We start from the raw sequence: 25,729 nt of genomic DNA on the forward strand, positions 1-25,729 counted from the left end.
CAAGGTCTCTGACTCTGACGCTGTATCCAGATTTGAATTGTCCATGAGCTCCACCATATAATGGCCATTTCTGGACCCAAAAAACAAGATGGCGACAGCCATAATGCCAATCTCGTGGCTTCAAAATGACATTGTGGTGGAATTTCTACAAATTCATCTCATTCCGGCTGCTCAGAGCTGATTTTAAAGTGTCACTCAATGCAACATTGCAACAACAACACAGATAAAAACTGGATGGACGCCGAAATAAATTTGAAGCTGACGCTGAAGTTCATGTTTCACCAACAGGAAGCCATGTCACCGAAGTCCTTACTCTGAAGACGTGCCAGACGAAAGCCTGAACTTGCATTACTCATTAACGCGAGCTAGGTAAGGAGCATGCAGCAGAACTTGCTACAGAGGGCATCATTTCACGGCCGAATGCTTCTGCTACAAGATAATTGGCACGACATTCATCAAGCCGTCAGCTGGTTACACTGAACTTAATGTGCGTGCCTGCAGCGCTCATGGAGACAAACGAGGAGGAGGAGTCGGTAGCATTTTAATTGAAGGAACGTGATCAGATCCCTCTGTTGACCTCGGAGTCTCATCTTTTATTTGACTCCAGGTGCACACATTGAGAGTTTCAGAAAGGCGTGGAATATGGAGGATTAGGGAGGGTAAATCTCCTTTATTTTCAATTGAGGGACTGTATTTAATTTCACACCTTTATCTGAAAGGTGTAATCACGGGCGTATAAGTAAAAGCTTCAAATCCTTGCGCAACATTTGAACAAAGGCAGCGCAGCTCAAGCTCAGCAGGAAAGATCCCTGACTTTTCCGATTACCGACGAGAGCTAACCGTTTCTCTTGGCCTCATTCATCAACCTGTTTATTTTAGTCACTGACAAACGGAGATTGGAAAGAACAAAGACATTACGTTCCTATGATCCCGGCATGTGAGACTCATTCTGCCTTCTCAACAGGCACCACACCTTCCTTTGTCTCCATCTATCACCTTCTCCGTCTCCCTCCGTCCTACCTTGTCCCATTTGAAATCTCATCTCGGTCTGATTAGGGAGTTAATAGGATGAGAAATGGAGTGCTGGCCGAAGCGCATCTGTCTCCTCTGCTACGCTGCGGCTGATTTGCATTTTCTCATTGCTCGTGGCTGTGGTCAGGTAATGTGATGGGGAGGATTTTTCAATCTTTCGCTTCATTGTGGAAGAAATTGAATATTTTTGATCGAAGGGGGGGGAAAAAAACACTGCTTTGTTTGCAACCTGCCTGCCTCAGTAGCTGAGCGAGTCCATTCCCAAAGTGCTTTTAGGGCACGGTAAGTGAGAAAACAAAAAAAAAACAGATAATAGAAAGGAAGTGAGAGCATAGTTTCCCTCTCCCTCGCGTATTCCCTCTTCTCCCTTTTGTGTTCCCATGCGTCCAGAGACGCCTGGCTCGTAATCGAGGAAATGATTGCCCCCGTGGCTGGCCCCGGCACATAACGAGCTCCCCGCCAAGATAACCGTGACTGGGGCAATAGAGGAGGGCATTGCCAGAGTGATAAACGAGCCAGATGTGCTGCTGGTGGCAGGAGGGAGGGGGGGGACTGGCAGCTGGAGCAGACGGGCTGGCACGGGAATGCTGGCCAGGGCTATTGTGTCTGGGCAGAGAGGTGGCGGCTGCTGGTGATAGCCCAGCGCTCCTGTGTGATAAATAAACAAGGAAATGTGATTTTTCATAACGCCGTCTGACAAGCGCAGAGGGTGATGAAATCTTTCAGAGCGCAAGGCAACCGACTGGAACAAGAAGTGCCCGACGTCTTTCAGGTTTCATTTCCGAAAAGCTCTGTCTCTACATGGTCTTTGTTCATATAAGGGGCAGACGGAAAAGTGGGAACGCCAGATAAAACAATACGATCGTGACAAATACATGCACAGAACTCTTTTTAAAATCTCAACAAGAATCCAAAGTTGCCAGAGACGAGGTGCAGCCTGACCTTCCCATTCGGATTTTTCTCTCAAAGAATTTAAATCGACAGCGTACACAAACATCCGTTACATGACCTTCTCTCACTCTCGCTCAAACAAGTCTCGACAACAGAGCTTTTTGTGCAAACAACATCCAAATGAAAATGAACTGAAGTACATCTCCCCTGTTGGTGAAATGGTCGTAGTGAATTTAAGCTCTCCCTCCGCAGTGTAAGGTCTTGCTGTGAAAGGTAAAAACAGAAGGAGTCTGTCTAATGCGCTGCAGTGAAAAGTTGTCTCAGTGTTGTTATTGTGCATTCATAACCTTGGCTTCAATGTTTCACTTTCCCAAAAGAAAATCAGAAGCAACAGATCGACCTGCAGTAACAACACACACTGTCAACACACACTGCAGCAGGGGAGAAGAGGTAGAAACCGCAACTGTAAATGACAGCAACAAGTACACAAAAATGAGGTAAATAACACAAAATATTCAGTTTTTTCTTGCTGTTCAGGCTGTTGGGGGGCATGTGTGTAAATGTGACTGGCACAGGATCTGATGTATCTGACACTGATCAGCCGGTCGTGGCTAAAACCGACCGACTCCAGTCTCTGGATGATCAATCAGTGAATCTCTATCAAAAATCAGAATGGTTGTTTAATTTTGACGTATTTATATTTGCTAACATGCCGGCTAAAGAAGAGTATTTACTCTAATTTCTTCAGTATCCTATAGCGAATGATTTTTATCTGTGATTTATACATTTTGTTGAAGTCGATGAAGGTGCGAGGACCTGATTGTGAAAGTTGCTTAAGTTCGTTTTAGGTATTTTTTCCACTTACTTTTGCTTGCATTGTTCAAAAATGTAAACATCGCACCCTAAATCTAGCTTATGTGAACTAATGGCATCCTTAAAGGTCGTGTCTCTACTGTCTGTTTATGCACGGCTAGATGAAAAAGCTTGACAACGTAACATAATCCCAAGATAGCTCAACAAACACTACCAGATTTTTTTTTCAACCTTTTTTAAAACCTTTTTCCATCCGTTCTTTTGTTGCGATGACTTCCCATTTGTTTGAAGGAAACCTGACACAGCCTCAAAGACAAAGTGGAACAATCTGATCCAGAATATATTATACGCTCTGACAGCGTGCAAAATTAATTTTCAAAACCCTAAAAGGGTAAATAAAAAGGCCAAAACTGGATTGTAGGAGGTTCTGTCATTGTTTGTGTTGTAGTATTGCATCATATTGTTATTCTACTCTCTTCTCTTGTCTCTGGTTTGCATTAATGATTATAGATTTGTCTGTCTCATCATCTGCAAATGAGTTACATCCATTTTTTCCTGCTGCGTAGCTCCTCTAACACGATTTCGCAGCTTTAATAGATGTGTGGTTTGAATTTGAAAGACAGGTGTTGTTTTGCATCTGCTAAGCTCGAGCAATCATGGAAGCGCACACGCGCGAGTCGCTCCTGCTCCTCCTGCCGAGCCCTGCGAAGAAAAAACATCATATTTCTTCCCCCTCTCTGATCTCTCTGGGCCTGCTCACCGCAAGCCCTCTCATAACAGTCGTGGGGTTATCGCTCTGCCAGAAACGACTACCGGAGAAGCTGCCCCTCAGGTACGGTAAAGCCTCGCACACTCGTGTTTTCATTTGGACGCTGGCTGGGTAAATAAGAGAGTCACGCACAAGTTTGCAATGTGGCTACAACAGAAGGTTCCAGGGGACATTTGTGAGGTTACACCACAAATGTTGCAACAAACAGAGGTATTTATAGATGTTTCCTGAAAAAGAAACCTCTATAAAAAGCTTCACACACACACACACACACACACACACACATTATAGAGAGCCAGTCTGCCCTTGCTCAGCACAACCCAAGGGGACTTTTTATTACGGCAGTTACGCGCTTTACGAGGACCATCATGTTGGCTAAGGAGCAGTTCCTCTAATCAAATGTAGAGTGCCTGTGAGAGGAGCTTTTCCAGTCAAGCATTCCCACAATCAGATGAGTCACTGCGTCAAGGTTGTCGTCCTCAGATCACTTTGCCGCTTTTCATCATTCTAACTTCGAAATGCAGGTATGCTACAAGATTATCATGGTAAGACGAATTCACTATAATGATATTATCGCGATAACTATAGAATTTTTTTTTAAACTGCACAAATCGATCTTTAACTCTGTTTGTTGTGTGTTTTGTCTCTTTTTTGGCGTACCTATTAACCTCAAAATACAAAAAGTGTTCAAAGGAATCATTTCAAGGCCACCAATAACATCTTATGTGTATTACTAACACAATTTCAATATTTCATTTTTTACTCGGGGGCAGTGAAAGCAGGCAAAAACTCGACCATATAATCATCTTTAAAGTTGATATGGTGACATTGTGGCTAATTTACACAGCCTGCATAAAAAGTGACATCAGCATTTATTTGAAATCGTGTGTCTGTTTGCAGGAGTTTAAAACAAAACAGAGATGTGACGATGAGGATGAATTTCTTTACATAACTACAAGTGACTCTTTAAAAATTTTACTTGTACTTGAGTGACGAAACAGGAGTATTCAGGAGCTCGGCGTGAGGAGACGCAGGTGTCTCATCGCTGCCTTCACTCATCTAACATCCTCGACGAATGAAGCAGGAGAGGAAAACGTTAGCATAATGAGAAGAACCTCTGGGGTTAAGAGGGTTAAATCGGAGGCTTGCGGAGGAAGTGTACTGGTGCGTACATTTGTGTATGTTTGGACAGCTGACTCGACAAGTGGACCAAGTCATTTGCCAGAGTCGGATGTGTTATTGTTGTTCTGCACATGCCTTTTGCCACCTTAAATTGAAAGAAAAAAGAAAAACAACTGACCCCGAAAATAGCTTTTCCCCTGCAATTGCTCTTTCCCCCGAAACACTGACACACACACACATAATGAGGCTGAGATCCTAATCTAAATTTCCTTGCATTACTGTGTATCTATTTACTGCAGCAAACCGAAGCAGCGAGGAAGTGGAAAACTTCCCCCCGTCTGCATATAGTTTCTTCCTGTTTAGCAGATGACAAATGAGAATGGCTTACTTTTCATGCAGCAACTGTGCACCAGCAAACAGCTCTTCTAATTACACTCCTAATGAAAAGCAAACAGCATGCGACACACACAATTTCCACACAGTACACACACAAAACTCAATCCACCATGCAGGAACCATTAAAAGCTGGCTGGATGAGGGTTTGCCTCTGAGGGAAGGAAGAGGAAACTGGATGTGTGTGGAGACTCCGAGACAAGAGCCAGCGAACACACCGGCCCCTTCATTTACCTTTCCTAACAGGCTGAGAAGCGCCTGGCGAAACCGGAGTCTCTGGAACACGAAGAGGTCGTAGACGGCCGACACGGCCAGCACCGTCACCCCCTGCTCCTTCCACAGCATGCTGGCCGCTGCACACCACAGGCTGCCCAGCATCCATCCCCAGGAGCAGGCGGCCGAGCTGCTCTGAAAGCTCCCACGAGGGTCCCTACGAAGTCCACAGTGTCTCATATAGCAGAGAAGAGACAGCAAAAAAAACAACGCCGCTCCGACGTCCGCCCTCCCGACCACGCCGGCGACCGCCTCAGTGTGAACCGGGTGAGAGGCGAAAAGAAGGCCGGCCAGCAGGCTCCACAGTCCTCCGCCGAGAAGCGTGCGACTGAAGGCGGTGAAGAGGGCGGTGACGAGGCCGTGGAGAACCAGGTTCAGCAGGTGGTAGCCCCAGGGGCGCAGGCCGTGCAGGGTATAGTTGAGGCGGAAGGAGAGGGTGCAGAGCGGGCGGAAGGACTTGTGGCTGCCGCTGTGGGTGAGCAGGGTGCCCCAGAAGTCGTCATACAGGATGTTGGACCACGGAGTCTCAGGGAGGAGGTCCTGGTTGGTCTTGATGGCTCGGCTAAAAGGAAGAGAAGAAAGAAGACATTATTTTTGATAATGTAGTTTTCTTTCCTACTGGTTTTTGTTGTTGTACATTTTTTAACATTTGAACATGTTTTTGCATATTTGGGGGCAGCGAAAGCAAGCAGTAACTCCACTTCCTGTCTTTGTACTTTTCCCGCTCTTTTTCCGCGTACACTTGTGTATGAAACTGTCTTTTTCCCCACATCAGTCCTGTGTTTGCATTCATTGGTTTGGTACTTTATTTAGTTTTTGTAGTTTTTTCTGCTTCATTAGTTCTCGAATTTACCCCTGACCAACGTTTCTTTGGTTTATGCCGCCTGCCAGTTTTCGTCTTTGGATTACAGCTTACTTTATTAAAGCTTGCTTTTCGTTTCTTTACCTGCCTGACTTGCTGCTTTAGCATTTAGATCCTCTTTTGCCAAACATAAAAGATATGGGGGCCAACTACGGCAGCCCTAAACGGTCATGGGTCAAACATATTATTTCCTCCATTTTACTGTGAAACTGAGTTTATGTCATTATCACTGAATTACAGGTGTTGTTTTCCTGACGTAATGAGATTGTTTTGAGAACTCGAGAAAATAATCTCATTATCTCAGGAACACAGCTGTTGTTGCTGCATGATACGACATAAATCTTGAGAAAACAAATAGAAATGTAACTCGTTATCACTGGACAACTGAGGAAGTAACACGTTCCTGCTTATTACAGCTGCTTATTTACACATCCAGCATTCACGAAGCAACATTAGCATTCAATTGCAGTTGTGTTTCTGGTAGCTGGAGACGAAATTGATGCCGAGATATTAAAATGAACCAAAAGTTGAGGGCCAGAAAACCAAAAATAATGACCTAATAGTTGCTATAAAGGTGAACTTCACATCACTACGAGCGACGCCTTTCACATGCAAGTAGCCCTGTGATATTGTTAATATAAGAAACAGACAAAAGCCCCTTTAATCTCAGTAAAAACATATTGTGACACTAAGTATTTTAACATGAAAATGAATAAAACATTTATTCCTAAAACACATGTTACATCTTGACACAAACGTTGAGTGCAAAGCATCTCTCATGTGGAATAATAAGTGTTCCGTACCGCCGATCGTCATAAGCGAAATTTAATCGACAAATGCAATAAACAGGCCACAGAGTGCGTAATTAAATATACAGACGGCTGCATTGTTGCTCTCGCTCACACACGCAGCATGTACATATGTCACAGGTAGCTGCGCCCACACACAGGCAGGCAGGTGGCTTCACACCCCCGAGGCTGCTGTGGATTCTCGTAATTAGGGGATCATTACTGGGGACGCAGGCTGCATTCGTGTACACTCGCAGACTGCAACAAATGAGGTTCACCACAGGGATCACGAGTGATGAATGGAAATCAGAGCAGAGACGGAGAATCCCCGTGAAAATGTGTAAAAAATCTCAAACCTGATCTAAAATTAAGCCGGCACGGATATCACACACACTGGCTGTCAATAACAAAAACAGCTAGATTTTTATTTTCCTGACTCTGCCGGAAGCAGGTCCCAGGGAGCAAAACTAACAACCAAGAACAAACCAAAGCGAAAAGGAAACCAGTGTTTCCCCCATACATGTTTAATGTCTGCCAAAACACTTAAAAAAAAGCTTTGTTCTAAGAAATAGCCTTGTACAGTATGTGTGGACAGGACATAAGGCTGCTTGTGGGTTCTGAAAACTACACTCAGATGTAGACAATGCCACCAGACGTATATAAAAGAAACCCATGATAGAAGAAGACCATGCACTGCAGAGGAGAATGTCAGGAGATAAGATCAGCCAGATCTGCTGCTGTGTGTGCTGACAAGCCAATTACAATTACAATCTCCTCTGATGTCAGGTCACATGTCGTGTTTGCATGTTTGCTGTATCAAAACTTGGGTTTATGTGAGAATGAATGTCACAAACTTCCAAGATTTTGATCTCACTGGCCTTAATGGCAAATCTCCTCTCTCAGGGCTCAGTTACGATTGGCGCAGTTTTCTGAGCTTGAACATGGCGCACCAGAGAAGGAAAGGGACAGCGACAGGGGGGCCAGCCGAGGACTTCCTTTGTCTGGAGATTGTAACTCAGAGCTGCGAGCATAAAGGAGAGGGAGGGAGAGAAGTGGGGAGATGGAGCTGCCAGTGTGTACCCAGCATGAGAGCAGGGAAGGTAGAATGGGAAGACAAAAACACATTGGACTATGAATCCGGTGTCAAAGCGATAAATTGCTCGATGTGTTAATCCGAACTTCAATGTTTTTTCCTTCGAGGCCGCGGCCCTGTCATCGCGTGTAGCTGTATAGTAAATTCCTCCATTTCCCAGGATTGTTCTCCGTCAGGCGAAGGCATGTGTGTGTTTCTCAGGCCAAAGTGGAACTCAGAGCGGACTCAATGCATTACATCACTCCGCTTAAACTGTGTTTATAAAATGTTTAACAGTCCCAGTACGGTGTGGAGTATGATACGCTGGTGGGAGGATATGCGAGCAATAAACGTTCTTTAAAATATCATAATCATCAACATTGAGAGTTTTATTAATGCTGTAAATTACATGAGTGTCTTGACTACAATCTCGCGTTACTACACTGAAACAAAATAAGCAAAATGTCCACTTAAATCTGCATTTGCGTCAATGTTTTTCCACTTTCTGTCCCCCTCAGGCAATAACAGCACACTATCAAATCCAAACATGGCTGGATTCACCCTCGGCCGGCTCCCTCGCGTCCCTCGGCTCGGATCCCAATACTCTCTGGTGATAAATAATTTAAATATTCAAATCAGCGCCAACCACTCATCTCCCTCCCTGCTCCTGCCCGCCACTGGAGGATGAAAAGAATGCATTAGCCACGAGGGTTTGTGGGAAAGCACTGGGTGTGTATGTGCGCGAGGGGGAATAAATAGATACATGCGAAGGTGTCCGTCTTTGTGTCCCCCGAGTGTGTGCACGTGTGAGAGTGCGCGCTGACGGCTTCATTGAGGCCTGTCGCTGCTGCAGCCGTGCAGATAGAGTGGTCTCCCGTAGTGATTGCTCTTACAGAGGGGGGTCTTTTGTATTCAGTCACCGTATGTGGGGCAGGCCGGCAGGCAGGCAGGCAGGCAGGCAGGCAGGCAGGCAAGGCGGGCTGTGGGGCACTCTATTCACAATCCTCAAAGTACAGGACGGGTTCACTCTTTTCAATTTCCTTCCTTTTTTTTTTTAAAGAGGGGGAGGTAAAATCGAAAGGATTTCCATCAGAGCCTGAAAAGACACATTATAGGTAGGGGTGAGGATTTTTTTTTTTTTTTTTTTGGTAATAGGTTGAGGTCTTCTTTCACCTGTCCGCTGCTTTTAGTGAGGAGAAAATTGGCTGTCTTTCAGTGTTTGGGTATGTGTCTTTTCAATATGCAAATGCAGCACTCCACCACCTCCCTAACAGTGATCTCACCAGCAGTGATTTTCCTTTTTCTTCATGTGCCGCAGCAGCTCACAGTAAACACTATAGGCCTCTTTAGGGAGGGAGCGGGGGAAAATACATTAAATGTGCAAAACATATAAAGAGCTAACTGACGTTTTCCAAGTGAAAACCCTTCCTCATTATTACACTGCATCTGTCACAAAGGAGGAGATGTGGACAAAGAAAGAAGGAGAAGTTACAGAAGGGTTTTTTTTTTTTTTTCTTTTCAAAGATGACTTCATGAGTTTGTGTGGGAGGGACAGAAATAATTGCTTTTTCCCCAAAATTGGAGCATAATCTACTGGCAAACATTGCAACAGTTTGTTGTATTTATTGTGCAGCAACAATGAAAAGATTTGGCACATCCTAATCTGTCAGGATACTCTTTTAATTAAAAATATTCAGTTTCTATGCTCAGCAAAAAAAGGCAATAAAATGCACAGATTTAGCACAGATGTCACTGACACATACTGTTAATTACCTCTAAAAACAGGCGTCCTTACTGAAAACTGAAAACTTTGAAGGTTTCTTTTACACAACATGCTGTTTACATTTAGTGTTTTTCACCAGAACAGATGCATTTATCCATGTATGCATTTTCTTTTTCATAAAACATTTGCGAATCCATTTTTTTCCTGTTGGCTAGCTTGCAGTGTGTCATGGTTTGGGCTTTTGGTTCAGTTACTTCCTGGTTTATTTTGGAAGTTTTGCTTTACACTTCCTGTCTTTGTCTTTTTCTCTGCTTTTCTTGCTATTTTCTTCATTTGCTAGTTAGTCCCTAATGTGTTTTTCCCTTGTTTTTTCTCAGTTCATCCCAGTGTAACGACGACATTTCCTGTGAATATAATGACCAAAGTCCATGTAGAAAGATGGGCCCATGTGTGTGCATCATGGGTCGACGGCAGCCTAGAACAAACCAGAAACGGGCTCTTGGGTGGCTGCTAGAAGAACGAAAGGCCCTCTAGTCACCATAGGGAAGGGTGAGGTGAGGAGTATTCAACTGGTTGCAATCTGCCACTGAATCCTACACACTGGACCTTTAAAGGCATATTCAAATCTATCTATGTATGTGTGTTTAAATTTTGGGTGTCTCTCTCATCGGGACACAACATCACCGCACTGTTTTAATAAAAATCTGTCTTGCCTCTTTACCAAATGCATAAAGCTATTTACTAAATACTGCAGCCACAGTTTGAATCACTCCTGCCCTGCTGATCCTCTCTGAACAACTCTCATGAGGCAGAGGGGCCTCGGAGAGATCTTTATCTCTCTCTCAGCTGAAAGCTTAAAATCCCCAGAGTCCGAACCTGCATCCTGTAAAAACAGTTGTTTCCTCAATTGCACCTTTATGAAGTCCAGTTTACAGATTTCAGATGACGAGTTTGTGCGCACGCTGCAGCACATTACTCTCCCTCCCACTCTGTTGTCTGACTGAATAAACCAACCTTTAGTTTATATGTTTCTATGAGCTCCAAACAGCAATGTTAACTGCATTGCAAAACACCACACTTGAGTCTCTTTTAAATATTTGGGCTCTGGTCCAGCCTGTCGGTCTGCAGCGTGCGCCCTGGCCTGCCCGCTCCACTCTAATAAACATCTGCAGTATAAACTGCTGCCATCGTTTAACATAATCGGGACTGAATTACAACCTTTTGTAGCAGAGTGCATCCTCCTGCTTCCTCGTGGCAGTAATGAGATGGATTAGCCAATCATCATGAAAAAAGCGCCGTTAATGGATTCTGGCCTGGACGTTATTTCATAGATTTCACCACCTCTTTGTTCATTTTCTTTTATTTCTCTCTTCCATTTTCTGCCATTATGTCTCTCTTTGGAATTTCTTTACTTAATGTCGTCTTCATCGTCTAACTCTCCCAACTTGTCATCTTTACTTTCTTCCTCTCTGCTCCTTTATCGTTCACATCTTTCTACTTCTGCCTTAATAACTCCTCCGAGCTGATATGCTTCAGCACCAAGTCCTTTTCAATACCCCTTGTCTGGCCAGGATTTATTAAATTTCCATCTTCTTGCTGAGCAATCTGAGAACTAATTAAACACAGAGACAGAGAGCTGCTGCAGACAGGCCTATTCACACAATGCTAATCTCAGGCTGGCGCTCCGTTGAAGTAAACACGCCACTGATGCTGCCGGCTTTGTGCAGGAGTAACAGGAACGCGGATGATTAAGAGTCCGTGAGAAGAAAAGGCCTCCGCGCTGAAGGGACAATACAAACCTGTATCACAGCAGCGCAGAGGAAAATGTGTTGAGCTGCGTGATTACAGAGCTGCCACCTTTATAAACAGGTGAAATACGCCTGGATCGACACGTATTGAAACATTTTGTTCTTTAGAAGTTAAGAAAAGTGACAGAGGACTTCTCAAGAACAGAGTTAAACGTGCAGCATGTGAGATACGGCCACCTCTCAAAGGTAGCTCCAGAACTATAGGGGGCAGCATAACCGCTAACTGTTGCTCACTTTGCTGTTGCTAACTTTGGCTAACTTTGCCCTTAGCTAATTAGCTCAGTTAGCCGTACAGCTTAGTGGCCCCTTTAGCTGACCCCAACCTCAGATCACGGGGGCAGTCAGCACGGGTAACAGGGCTCATGGTGCGTTCATGTGCTGTCGGAATTTATCAGAAAAACAAAATCAAGCATCGGCCATCAGCTGAAACTTTGTGCTTTTCTTTAAATCTATTTAAAAAATGGCAGCTCCAGTGTAGAATCAGCTGGTGTATTATTCATTATATCCATGCTGGATTCTAATTTGGTTGGTGAGTACAGTGGATGTGGGTCATAGTAGCAGCTAAACTGTAACCGTTGGTTTCCAAAGTACTAAATCAGTGGTGGGTGGACATGTATCACAGTGCATTCTAGGGTAGGACCATTGTTTTGGACTGCTGAGCCAGGGGTTTCATCATACTTCTGTCACAGCTGTCCATTTTTGCCTACGAAAGCACAAAACAGCACCATGGGGGGGCCAATGTCAGGGTTTGATGTTTTTTTGTGTCTTATATCATTGCAAACTTAAATATTTTAGACATTTGGACAATTGTTCAGACAAGACAAGACATCTGACAACTTATTGTAGACATTTTTTCGGATATTTTCTTGACTGATAATGAAAATAATTGTTTTGCAGCTCTATTATTACAGGACTGCAAAAAGATCATACCGACAAGACAAAAACATAACATAATGGAAACATAGTGGAGAAGTGTTTAAATAAGTCATTTAAAGGTCCTATATTGTAGAAAGTGTCAAAGCTTCTTGCTCAGACTTATGAGAGCTGACCAATCAGAGAAGACTGGCCTTTTCGGGAGACAGAGGGTGAATAGAGGTGCTGCAGCAATGGAGACTATGCGAAAAATAATGTGATTTTTTTTATATCAAAGCATCTACACATTTTCATTTCCAAAATAAAAGCATGAACCTAAAAATGAGCATTGTACGGGGCCTTTAAAGCCACCTATCAGTCCCTGCGCTCTTCTGATTTATCCCTGCTAATCGTTAATAATTATGCCTCCACTGACCCTGATTAAGTTAAGAACAAATGCTCCATGATTAACTGACAATAAATCAAACAAATTGATTTTGGCATCAAGTTTCAAACAAACAATTTGCATTGGAAGACGAGGCTCACGCCGCAACCTACACCGGTTATTGATCTCATCTTCATTTACATTCTGCCTCACATTCAGCAGCAGTGGGATACGGGCCAGTGTACTACAGAGAGGGTGTGTATGAGCGAGCGGGTGGGTGTCAGGGTCCAGATCACCTTCGCGTTAATCCCATACTAACAGGATTAGAAAGTGATCATAGAGTGCACACAGTTCCTGAGACACACACGTAGGTCGGGGGTCAACCGCTAATCTGATTTAAAGGTGGTGTGTATGTGTGCGCTCGGGGCTCCACACTCTTCGCACATGTTGAATGACACCATATGCGATCTATACGAAACAGTGTCATAATTCCATGCGGTGTTACAGTTGGCAGGAAACACACAGCTCGTGGCTTTGTTCCCAGCGAGCGGCGCAGCTGGTTGAGGGTAAAAAAAAAAAGAAATCCCATAAATTTCACCTCATTGGTCACTCCGGCAGGGGGGGAGCATTGTACCGCGCCACATGAGGCCAACTTGAACACGTGGAGACGGTGATCTGCTGGTTATAATCCCCAGAGGTGCCTACCCATCCATCACAGCACGAGGTTTGGACGATCATGTGCGAAGCCATTACGCTGGCTGGCTGGCTGGGCCTGAGTGATTCATTCATTGGCTGATTATCAGCTGCCGTAATCCTGTCAGTATGAGGCCGCGGCGCGATGGCAGGCAAATGAGGAGATGGCGATGAAGATGAAAGAGAGGGGAAGACACTAGAGCTATGTCCTCATCAGTATTCCTTAGAGAGAGACTTTTCATATTTAAATTTAAATTTCTCCTCACTGACCGGTTGTGCTGACGACACAGACAAAACGGCTTTATTAGAGTATTTCCCTTTTTTTTTTAATCGACCTTCTGTATGTTTAGTTTGTATATCTGTAGGCTGAAGGGTCAGGAAGTGAGCATTAAGGGTGTGTTTAAACATCATACTTCACCGACGCCACTGGCAGAACAATACCCCCGGCCAGAAGTGGCACCGCTGCTTTCCCACACTCCATCCCACGCCAAACTGGCACGAATAGGGGAGGGAGAGGGAAAATGCATAAATGTCCAGATAGCATTCATAAAACTCTGTCATGCTGCCAGTGGCCTAGTTGTGAAAGATTTATGCTCATGGAGGCTCTTCCTTTTCCTGGTGCTTAAGACGAAATTTGACATTAATTTGGCAGATTTTATGTCCAGCTCAGATGCAATTATTTCTTTCTTAGCGTCATTTGAAATGTCTGAACAGTGATAAACTGCTGCTGGATGGCGTTCAGCATAGCCGGGCACTGATGAGGTGAAAAAATAAAGAAAAAAACTGGCATTATTTTCGCCTTTTTTATATACATATATTACTGAAAATAAACCAGACACACAGGATGAAACTTACTTTGTATTCAAGGCACTAACCTACATTTTTCCCCCTCCCCGCTCCTCTCCTGCTCAGTTCACTGGATCTATCTTTTCATTGATTAAAAATAGCCCATCCTGCAGCTCCAAGCATTTTTCCCAAGGGTGCACAATAACCAGCCAGAAGTTTGGTGGAATGAAAAGGGCCAGATAAATGACTTATTTTAACACTTCATGCAGAGATTAGTGCAGCAAACACAGCACACGCAGCAGCCTATTTAAGACTAACACGGACTTGTTAGCTTGTACAGTAAAGGTTCATATTTACAGTTTATGTGTTGCTCACGGATCCATGCAGTCGATGTATGCTTACTCTGAGGAGATGTGCAAAAATGTGCATGAATTCGTTCTTGCTTGAGCACACTATGGGGCTTATGGAAATCAACAGTCTGTACGGTGTGTGTTAAATCTTACACAAATATTTGTTTACATGCCTTGAACACAGACACAATCTGGTAAACACGGCCTATGATGCATGTTGACAAAGAGTGGCATGCACATAGACATAGGGATGCGTACTGTTGACATTTCAACCAATATGTCACCGATACTGGTACCCAACGGTACCTTATTCTTCCTGTAATAACAGTTGGAAAATATAAGATGCCAAATGGGGTGTAACACCAGCATTTCTGGAAAAGAGGAAGCTGTTCAAGGACCTGGAAGCAGCTGGACAGACTGTTTTTACTCTGTGCAGACCGCTAACGTCGGTATGAGGATAATTGCAAACTTTGTTATGTTTCACTCACATCAATATCTGACTAACAAAGTCCAACAAAGTACCAGGGCCTTTAACTATTCATGACTTTAATTGCTGTGATCAAAAGACTTCAGGATAGTTCCTCCTCATCACTGGAGTCCAGCTGTTTTAGCCTCATCATCAAGCCGACCCAACAGTCAACTCAAAACTGATTGAGATAAAGTCTCCTCTACATCCTCAGTCTCTCCGAGCAGCCAATCAGGAGAAACAGATTTCTTCCGGGGGCTCCGGGCTTCAAAGAGGCTGAAACAGCCTGAGCAAAGCGTCAGGAAGCTGGCTGTCTCTCTTTTGTCAGGCCAAGGACTTGCTTTCATGTCCCCTGTGTAGCCGGTTTCCTGATTAGCAGAAACTTCAAAATACACCAGGGTCAACCAATTGTACAAAACATGGATGTGCAACTAGAAAATATGTACTGATTGATGAATAAATAATAGTGTGCATGCTTATATGTTCATTACCTGAACATCAAAGATTGCCTCATTTGCCATCCTACGAGCTGTTTACAAGATATTAGTCTCAAAAGCATCGACTGTGTGCTCGTTTGGCAGCAAGAAGCCAAATCAATCATTAAATGGAGAGTTTTGAAGACGCCCAGTGTTGTATCTGAACCCGTAACAATCACCATGAGTCCAAAATATAATCCAGCTTCAAATAGATGTTGTAGATCCAGAAATCCGACATGATTCGAGCCTTTTTCATGTTCATCTTGTCAGGTGCAGGAAGGGTTTGTCTTGATGTTTCAACAAAGGAGAGAACGGCTCCATCATCGGTTGACTGGTTCAAGTCTGAGCTCCAAACTGATTTTGTTTAATCCCCAACAACGACTGATCCTGACATAATACCTCATGTCGAACTGCAAAGCAAAATGTCTACACCTGTTTTGCAAGGATATATTTAACGGTAACCTAATACCTTTGGGAAATACACCTATTAGCTTTCTTTCTGAAAAGTAGATGAGAAGATAGATACCACTCTCATGCAGGACCATTAAGTATGACGCTTGAAGCAGGTGCAGGGTTTCCAGGTCTGCTATTTTTGCATGAAATTGTGCTACTTTTGAAGAGTTGCCGCAAACAGTTTCCCGACTGGCTAGCTAGCTGGCAACCTCTGGGAGAAATATAACGCCCAGAGAAAGCAGTTTTTTTTAGTTTAACTTAATTTAATTTAATTAACCATTTTAATTCAGCAAATACACAACCTAATAACACATGAATGTGTTGTGTATATTACCAAAAAGTTGCAGATTCTCAGGATAGTGTGTATCCGTTGAAAAACAAAAATACTATCAGTAAATACAAAGGCCAGTTAGACATGTATTTACTTTAAGGACATGCAACATTATACATTTTCAGTTGAAATAAGGTATGGCATTAACTACAGGGATATCATAATAAGATTACATTCTAAGCAGGGATGAAGAGGGGAAAGTGAAGGGGAAAGCAAAAAAAAGCTGGTTTGGAAAGGGCATATTTCTAATTTCCAGGATTAGAATGGTTTTATTAGCCGCTGGGCTGGTTCGGGCTGGTTTTGTTTGGCCATTGGGCTGGTTATGTCACACAGACCTGGCAACCCTGACCAGGTGGTGATTAGCTTAGTTTAAAAAGGCTGGAAGCAAACAGCTACTGTAGCTCCGTCCAAAGTTCACACAACAGCTCTAAAACCCAACCAGTTAACATGTTAAATCCTATTTATTTAATCTGAACACAAACACAAAAGTAAACACAGAAAGGAGGTTAGCTTATTGCCAAGAAATGCTTTCCCACTGCTACCTGTCTTTATGCTAATCTAAGCTAACGGAGTCCACTGCATATTGCATTTTACACAGGCGTTTTTCAGTACCATCTTACATTTCTTGTGGTTGAAAAAATTATGAACCGAGTCACTGGGAGTGCGACTCCTTCATCTATTTTTCAGCAGATTGATCGCCGAGTCTTTATCTCCATCTAAGCGATTGATTGATCACTTCCCATTAGCTGGTCGCACAAAATAGAGGTGATCTGACAACAAGCGCCAGCACCACTGCCACCTCAGCTAAAAACGGAGGGCGAGCCCACCGCCGTCGCGCCCCCTGAGTGATGGTGTCAATAAAAGACTGTGATGAATCCTCTGTCTCACCGGGGAGGAAAGGCTACGGGAAATCAATGGCTAATAAAACTAATGCTTTACCCTCCCGCAGGGTTTTAAACGTAGCGGAGGCTGTAAAGGAAAAGACTGGGTGGGGATTTGAGGAGGTCAAAACTCTTGTCTCAAAACAGCTGTGGAATTAATTGAGTTTTCTGCAGTGTGATGAACATGACAGCGGCGGATGTGCAAGAAGTCTTTGTGGCTGCTTGTTAAAGCACGTTTTCGCAAGTTTCCAAGCGGACCTGCCACACAGAGTGTCTGTGCTATTAATAAAACAAACTGTGTGAATGCAATCAAATAGAAAAACACTTGAGACTGAGGTTTGAGGAGTTTACAGTCCAGTTCAACAGCAAATTACAATTTCACACCTCCATGAACGCCCCGAAGACCACCAGGAACTTTCTGTCTCGTTTCTCCCTCGTGCTTCGAGATAGGAGCTCTTAATGTGAAATTCCTTGGTATTTTAAAAAACACCCAATAAATATGCCACATGCCTACAGTATGGTACTGTGCCCAACAGCATGCACAGTGAGAAAATGTATTTAAATTAGCCAATGTCCAGGAGCAGTGCACGCTGAGAGTTTTATAGGGTTTCTAAAAAATGTTGGCTTTCACACACATCCAGCTCTTATCAGTGAAACAGTGGCCAACTTTCACACCCTCCATCCAACCAGAAAACCACCTCCAGTATGTACGAGGAAAACAAACGAGCAGCCAATCAGTCCGTCCAAGTTCTGCATCCAGCGCGAGTCTCGACAGTTGATTACAGCGTCTGACAGCGGACGGGTAATTAGGGGTGGCCTCCCCGAGTCGCCTGCATCCACAGTGATAAATGCGATGCTTGATTAAAAACGGACTAAGTGCTGTTCTCTGACTTAGACAAACAATGCATAAATCACGGCTGTGTGCAGGCGGAGGGGGATACGATTTAAAATGCCAGACAGATGTTGCTGTGTCCCGGCTCGCTGCGACAGATACAACATCGTCGCTTCTGCAGGAATTTGAACAGAATCCATTCTTTTATTTGCTGCTTGCCAATTTTACTATCTCAATTATAACACATAGAAATGAGCAACAGGGCTGTGACTTTATTCAAAACTCCAAATATTATTTGAATGAGGGGGAAAAAATATCATTTTATGATGTCATATTTTAGGATTGGGGTATGTGGGTTGTGTTACTTTGTTGGATTCTTGAAAAAGTGACCAAAGAGCCGTCATTTTCCTGCCCAAATATTCTGCCGAGGTAACCATGGTTACTGTTCCATCCCCCAGTTGGATGACTGTCTCACTATCACCGGCACGTGATCATGTATTTTTTTTTTTCAGCACCAGGTACTCCTTTTTCCCTTTTTCCCTCGACTCTTTAATTCACTGAACCTTCTGCTTCTACAATCAATTCCGCTGGCCTACTTCCAGTAAAGCTGCGGGGTGTTGGCACAGTGACCTATAAAAAACGCGCACCTCCCCGTCACCTGAACTCATCATTATGGGAGCCCCCACTTCCTTCCACATGTGAATCCAAATTTGACTCGAACACTGGGGACAAAAACGTTGCCTGGCAATCGATTTGTCCGCACGGGGGACAGATGAATGTTGATGGGTCGTGAAGAGTCACGGCTCTGAACCGCAAATGTCCTCTGCTCACTTCTCACCTTAGTTCAGCTGTATAATTTGAATGCACTCACGCAGAGCACCAGGTGTGGACACGCTGCATCAACAATACCCACCAGTACCCTCTCCAGGGTGCTGCAGCCCAGTAAATTCACTGGAATCAACGGCGTGGCGGACCTTGGCAAGCTGGGTGGACCGTCCCTTGCCAAGGAAAAAAGTTTCTTTTCTCTAGTCTGCACCAAAAAATTATGTAGCAGACCGTGAAAACCACTGAAACTTGAAGTACTGAACTTGTTCTGCTGTAAAGTCGCTCATAGGAAAGAGAGAGGATATGAAGAGTCCATAGTTTGTGGTACAGGTCTGGAAACCGAACTTCGGAGTTCCTTCAAGAAACCGGATCATTTTTGATCTGCTGCGGAGATTATAATGAGGACAACTTTAATTGCTGATGACAAATCACGGAGCCAGTTGAGGATCTGAGTGCTGCAGCGCTGCCAAGGGAGCAGCTGGAGAAACAAAGCAGCATTCTGTTTCTGCTCAAAAGCCTTCTGTCTCTGATTAAACAAAAAAAAAACACTTTAATGCTCCATCAGAATTAGTTTGTAATCTGATCATAAAATTAAAAAATAAATAAAATGCAGCTAGTTTAGGAATGTAGAGGATTTGTGCCTTTTCTGTTGTATGTAAAGAGTGGGCGAGCGTCGTACAGGAAACAAAACACCCCACAGTGTCACACTCCGGCTTCTTCCTGCTTTGACAGCTTTCACTGGTCAGATTCGCATGCAGCATTTGTAATGGCCAAGTATGCTGCGCTAACCGACCGTACAGCACTGTATCCAATCCCGAATAGGCCTTCCTTTCTTCTGCCGTGACCAGTTGTCACATTCCAGCATTAGGGAGAGAGAAACGGCAGCTATAGAGTGCTACCACCGGGGCCAACCCAAACCAAATCTGTCTTCCTTTCAAGGATCTGCGCTAATTATCTAAGATCTTTTCAAATTCTGATCTGTGATCTGTTGAACACGGCTGGTACAACGAACCCATTTGCCTCGACTCGACTCTCAATGAAGTCATCGCTAAAGTGCAAACCCCATCCATTTGACCCTTAACGTATAGGACAAGGCAAAAGTTGTCTAAAGTGGTTCAAAGGTACTTTTAACCGGAGCCACATTTCCATTCAGCTGTGAAACACCTGAGCAATACGACTTCTATCAACGGCCTTTTAATTATGACACCAGCAGACTTCAGTGCAATAATAAAAATATGTCAGATGTATTTCCCTGCAGGGGAGGTTTAATATAATCCAAGTTTGTCAAACTATCAGCAGGGGTTCCAAAATATATGGCCCTCTTTAAAATGCTGCAGGAAACTCCATTATGAAACCATAAAACGCATCGTATAACATCATAAAAGTACCATATTCCCTTCTGAGATGGACTGCAGGGACAAGCAGACATGATGTCATGCCACAACGTCATGACATTTGTATGGAAGACTGGGTTACAAGTGAGTGTAGCCAAGTTGTTCTTTTTGTTATTCAATACATACACATAAATCACAGCGAGAGACAGCACTGATGGAAAGAAACAGATCACTTCCCCCTCATTTCCACTGTGAAAAAAAACAAAACAAAGGACTGACATGAGTCTGTACGCTTAAAGGAGAAGTTCAACAGCCAGTTAGCGTAGCTTAGCATAGACTGGCTATGTCTGAAGGTCACAAAATCCACCCACAAGAACATCCAAAGCTCACTTGAAAAGAAAAAATGAAACAAAGCAGATATAGCATGTTAATAAGTGAGCTTTAGAGATGTCGGTAGACATATTTTGTCACTTTCTTACAGAGCCTGGCTCGCCGTTTCCCCCTGTTTACATTCCAAGCTAACTTAAATTAGGTAAGCTATTGGCTAGCTACTGGTGGTAGCTTCATATTTACAGTAAAGACGTTAGAGTGGTGTCAATCTGCTCATCTAACTCTCGACAAGAAAGTAAATAAGAATATATTTCCCAAAACTTGAACTGTAGCTTCTCTACAGCTGCAAAACAAAAGCAGTTGATGCACTGACACTATGCTAAAGCTAGCCCCCCCCCAATCTTCTCATCCAACTCTCGGCAAGAAAGTGAATAAACGCATATATCCTAACACCTTTCCTGAAACATATCTACAGCTGCCAAACAAAAACAGTTGATGCACTGATAACTATGCTAATGATAGCATCCCCTCCATAAAATAGCAAAAGTGCCATTTTTACTTTTTGCAAACTAGAACTAACATGTTAGTTAGTGAGCTTCAGAGGTGCTGGTGGGCATATTTTGTTACCTTTGGACAGAAACAAGCTAGCTCCTTCCATGTTTCTAGCCTTTGTGCTAAGCTAACTTAGCTAGCTACTGGTGGTAGCTTCATATTTATGGTAAAAGACATGAGTGGTATCAATTTTCTCATCTCGCTCTCTACAAAAAGAAAATAAGCGTACAATATCCAAAACTTTTCCTGTAAAATGCTATGCTAAAGATAGCATGCGTTCCATACGTCTGTGTGTATCAAAGAGAAAAGAAAAATTACACCAGGATAGGTTCATTATACCGCTCAGACACATTTTTTCCTGTCTGGATGAGGGATGTCACATGGTATGTTCCTTGTGTTGATAACACTCAGTGAGAAGATGCTGCTGGTCAAAGCAGGGGGAAACAAGAGAGGCTGCGGTGTGTGGATTAAATTGTCGTTGTCAGCCACCTCTGTAATGGATTGGCTGGATGTGGTATCACGGTAATGAGTCAGCCTTGGGGGAAAACGTCTGTGTGGATTTTCTGATGTAGCGCACAGTGTGGTGGATGAGCCGGCACCGTCGCACTCTGTAGTGACCTCTAATCTGTCGGCTGTCCATGTCTACAGAGCGCAGATACCAATCTACAACAGGACAGCGTCTCTGGAAGTTCAAATTCACTGAAAAAGAATGATTAATTGCTTCTGATACTGGATTTCTTTCCAGCAGGGGGCAACCAATCAAAGTATTGACAGAGTCCGAGCTCCCCGCGGCGTGTCTCTTATCAAAATGAAAGTGCAAATGCATCACAGAGCTCGTATAAACCATCAAAAAGCAAAACATGCATAATTCAGTGACCTTCAGTACAGTCCACCAGATAAAAAGATGAAAATAGTAAATTGAAGGCGTGAACTGTGAAGGAGATAAAACTGTGGTGTGGTAGATTTCCACCAAAACGCATCAAAAATTAATGGGACTGTTGTCATAGCTCATCATGAAAGCACAGTAACAATACAGCCTTTCCCATATCCATTGATCCATGAATATCAACAAAATTACATCCTGCAGAAAGATAAATACGGTGGCTGGTTTATCTCGAGCCGACTGAGGCGGGAAACAGCCGCTATCTAATGCAGATTTCTCCCATTTATCAAGGCTCACTTCCTCTGTGGCTCGCTGACAGTCAGAACTGCCATGTTTACGTAACCAGCGATTCACCTTATCTCCAGCACAGCTCAGAGTACCTGAAATACCAGCCACTGATCCCATCATGGGCCTAACTCTGCAGAAATGGAGGAGCTCAGTCAGCCTCCGTGAGATGGGTGAGCGGACGATTGAGCAATGCTTAAAAGCGCAGTCCATCAAGATGGGGAAATTGGTTTAAATGTTTCCCGACCCTGTGTAGAAAATTAAGGAGGATAGTTAACTTGAAGGATGATGTGTTTTATGGTTCTAAACACGGGATAATTACCTTCCAGTCGAGCCAAGAGAGAGCGAGTTGGTGTTTCGATTGGGCTGGAAATGATGTGCCACAAAACCAAAAGCTGCAGCTATATGGTGAAGCAGGAAATTACAATTTCAAATCCAACTGCAGATTCTCTCTCTTTTTTTAACAAATCTACATTTTTTTCCCACCACAGTTGCCAATTCCTTCTATTTCTATATATAATCATCACTATCATCTCTTCTCACTCCTCTAAATAGCTTTCCATTGTGCCACAATGAGGGAACCTCTAAACAACACGGCTGCACTGGGACCTCCACACTTCCTCTATCTGTGTTATCAAGCGTGGTTTTTCCGCTTTTAGAGCTTATCAGGAGGAAACAGGAAAAGGAGAAAGGCAATCTCCCCCCGTAGCGTAAATCATGTAGATGGGGATGAAAAATGAACACACTTGATTCCTTCCAAACATTTATAAACTCTGGACAGATGACAGAAGATTTATGTTATCTGGAAAGTTGAAACTTTATAAATGTTTTTATGCATGTAGAAATTAAGATAGGGTCATAAATTCAAAGATAATTTACTAAATCAAGACTCAAGATCAATGTCATACTGTTGTCTCAGGGACGAAACAAAATGTCTTTGGGATGAGCTGAGCTCCAGGACAAATTTGTATGTATCTATCGCTTAGCAAACGACTTTAGCTTTTCCACGAGGTAGTAAAAGGGTACACATCCTATTTTTTCCCAGATAATGCTACATTGTGGAAAACCAAATCTGTGTTGAATTCAGCAGGAGGAGAGGTATTTGTTAGCAGCCCGTGGACAGCAGTGTCCGACGTATTAGGCTAACAGAGCTAACAGCTACAGAGCTAATAGCTTACAGCTAACAGAGCTAAAAAAAGGTACTTAAGTACTTCAGTTGAGTATAGTTTGTTGGTAAAAGTACGTTGAATGCTAACACTTTCAACCCAACCAACAACTGAAGATGATAAATATCAAAAGAAACAACATTTTCATTTTGGACTGATGGGCTTCTCAGCACAAGACCTACAAAAAATATGACGCATTAAAATCAAAAGGATGCAGTTAAGTCATTATCAAAATTTTCTTTTTTCCCAGATAATGCAACATTGTGAACAACAAAACGTGTTGAAATCAGCAGGACGGAAGCTAGTTAGCTGTTAGCAGCTGGTGGACAGCAATGTCCTGTGGTGTGTTTGGCTGATGGAGCCAATAGCTTCCAGCTAACGGAGCAAAATAAATTTACTGAAGTACTTCAGCTGAGCATAGTTGGGAAGTAAAAGTACTTTGAATGCTAATACTAAACTACACAGGATGTAGTGGTGGAAAAAGTTTGTCTGCAGCCATGATGTCCTCCTCCAGGTTCTATTTCCACAGTTTTTCATCATAAAGTCTCTGATGTCTTGCTACAAAGACATGGAAGGCAAACAAACCCCAACTGTAGCACACTTGAGCGACAAAGCTTCAAGTATAATCACTTCTCTCCTCCTACATCACAACACCAAACACTATAACTGCGCCCTTGAGTAAAGGTTGCAAAGGCTGTCATCTGATCTCTCCTGAACCTTAAATCTCCCAAAGCCCTCACACCAAGTCTCTCAATCTCCCCCTCTCAGGTTTTTATGAGGTGAGAAGCACAAACCGATTTACCCCCCCTACACATCAGGTAATCTACAGTTGGCCCGGTTCTGACCCAGAAAGACTTAGTATATTTTACAAGAGTTAGCTGGAGTAGCCATGCGTGAAGAAGGAAAGGAGTGTGCACAGTGCTCGGCCAGGGTTCAGTGCCAGGGTTGCCAAGCTAATGAATCCCTATTGGTTTTGTGAAGCGCCTGGCACTTATATTATAATTAAGGCACAGCACAGTGTCAAAATGCCATGCTGAGATGAATGGGAGTTTCATCGCTGCTTGCACGGCACAGCGATTTTCACCTCGTCACATTACAGGTATTTGTCAAACAAATTGCTTGTTTTGCGATATATAAACATTTATTCCTTACTTGATCTTCAGGAGCTTTTTCTCCAAACTCAGCTAAAGCTCGGGGCTTGGGGAAAAAAGATGTTATTGCTTCAGGTGACGATAGCAGCAGGCAGTTTAAAGATGTTAGTGCGGCTCGCTTCAACCGGCTGGTATGTGTGCACTTTATTTGCATACCAAAGTTCAAAGAATCCCAAAGGCTGGAGCTTACATTGAGGTCTTCATTTGCGAATCTTTTGAATATGGTAAGTACTGGCAAGATTAAAGGACCTATTGAGTATTTTGCGGTGATATTTTTATTTGCTTTTTTTGAGAAGGTGGATATTATTGCAATGTCTGTAGGGTTAAAAATAAAACTACAGCCACAGGCCTGTGAGTTTAGCTTTGCATAAAAGGAGGAAACAGGAAGAATCGGCTGGCTTTGCTCTGGCTGAAGGTCACAAAATTTGCCTAGCAGCCGATATAAAGCTAACAAATTAGCATATTATACTGTGTTGATTTGTTTAAGCCATACAAAAACCAAGGAGTCATAACAACAGGTTGCAGTTTTAGATTTAGCTCCTTTTTTGCCTATTTTAGCATCAAGACTGAAAGAAGCAAGAAACGTCTAAATTAGCTCTGCAACCAGTGGAGTCTTCACTGCTTGCTAGCCGTCTCGCAGTGACGACAACATTCAAGCACTTCACTATGCCAGGCTGCTTGTCTCTGGTAATGCTAAGCTAGCTTTTCCTCTGCTTCCAGTCTTTATGCTAAGCTAGGCTAATAATCACCCCCTGGTTCTGGCTCCATTTAGTTAGGAATCCAACATGAAAGTGGCATCGGTTTTCTTATCTACCCCAAGCTATTAAGAGTTTCCCAAAATGTCAAAGTAGTTCTTAAAGTTCAACTTATGTCAGCATCGTTCGCCCGCCTGCATGCACCGCTCGACGATCGCACAACCAACATGCATGAAACCAGAGCCTGCTGAGCCTTCAGCTGAGCCCACTGAACTCAGTGCTCTGTTAGACTCAATCATATCGCTTGGCTCAGAGGAGGGGTCTATTTTTTGGGATACAGCCTCTCGTTTTGATGGTGGAAACTGTCAAAATGGTCCAAAAAGTAGGTCAAATAACAACAACCTGCCCAAAAAATGTTTTAATGGTGCAATTAAATGAACAGTAGCCCGATTAGGTG

At 43.4% G+C, this 25,729-nt stretch overlaps 1 protein-coding gene across 1 annotated transcript in view; it reads right to left on the reverse strand.

Moving 5' to 3' along the window:
* The window catches only part of tmtc2a (transmembrane O-mannosyltransferase targeting cadherins 2a), a 62,465-nt gene that overhangs the window by 28,054 nt on the left and 8,682 nt on the right, over nucleotides 1-25,729 (reverse strand). The window contains exon 2 of the mRNA XM_073480765.1: nucleotides 5,255-5,855. Within this exon, the coding sequence (XP_073336866.1) occupies nucleotides 5,255-5,855 (601 nt within the window). The remainder of the gene's footprint in view (nucleotides 1-5,254; nucleotides 5,856-25,729) is intronic.

The sequence above is a fragment of the Pagrus major genome, chromosome 14, assembly GCF_040436345.1.
Source record: "Pagrus major chromosome 14, Pma_NU_1.0".
Lineage (NCBI taxonomy): Eukaryota > Metazoa > Chordata > Actinopteri > Spariformes > Sparidae > Pagrus > Pagrus major.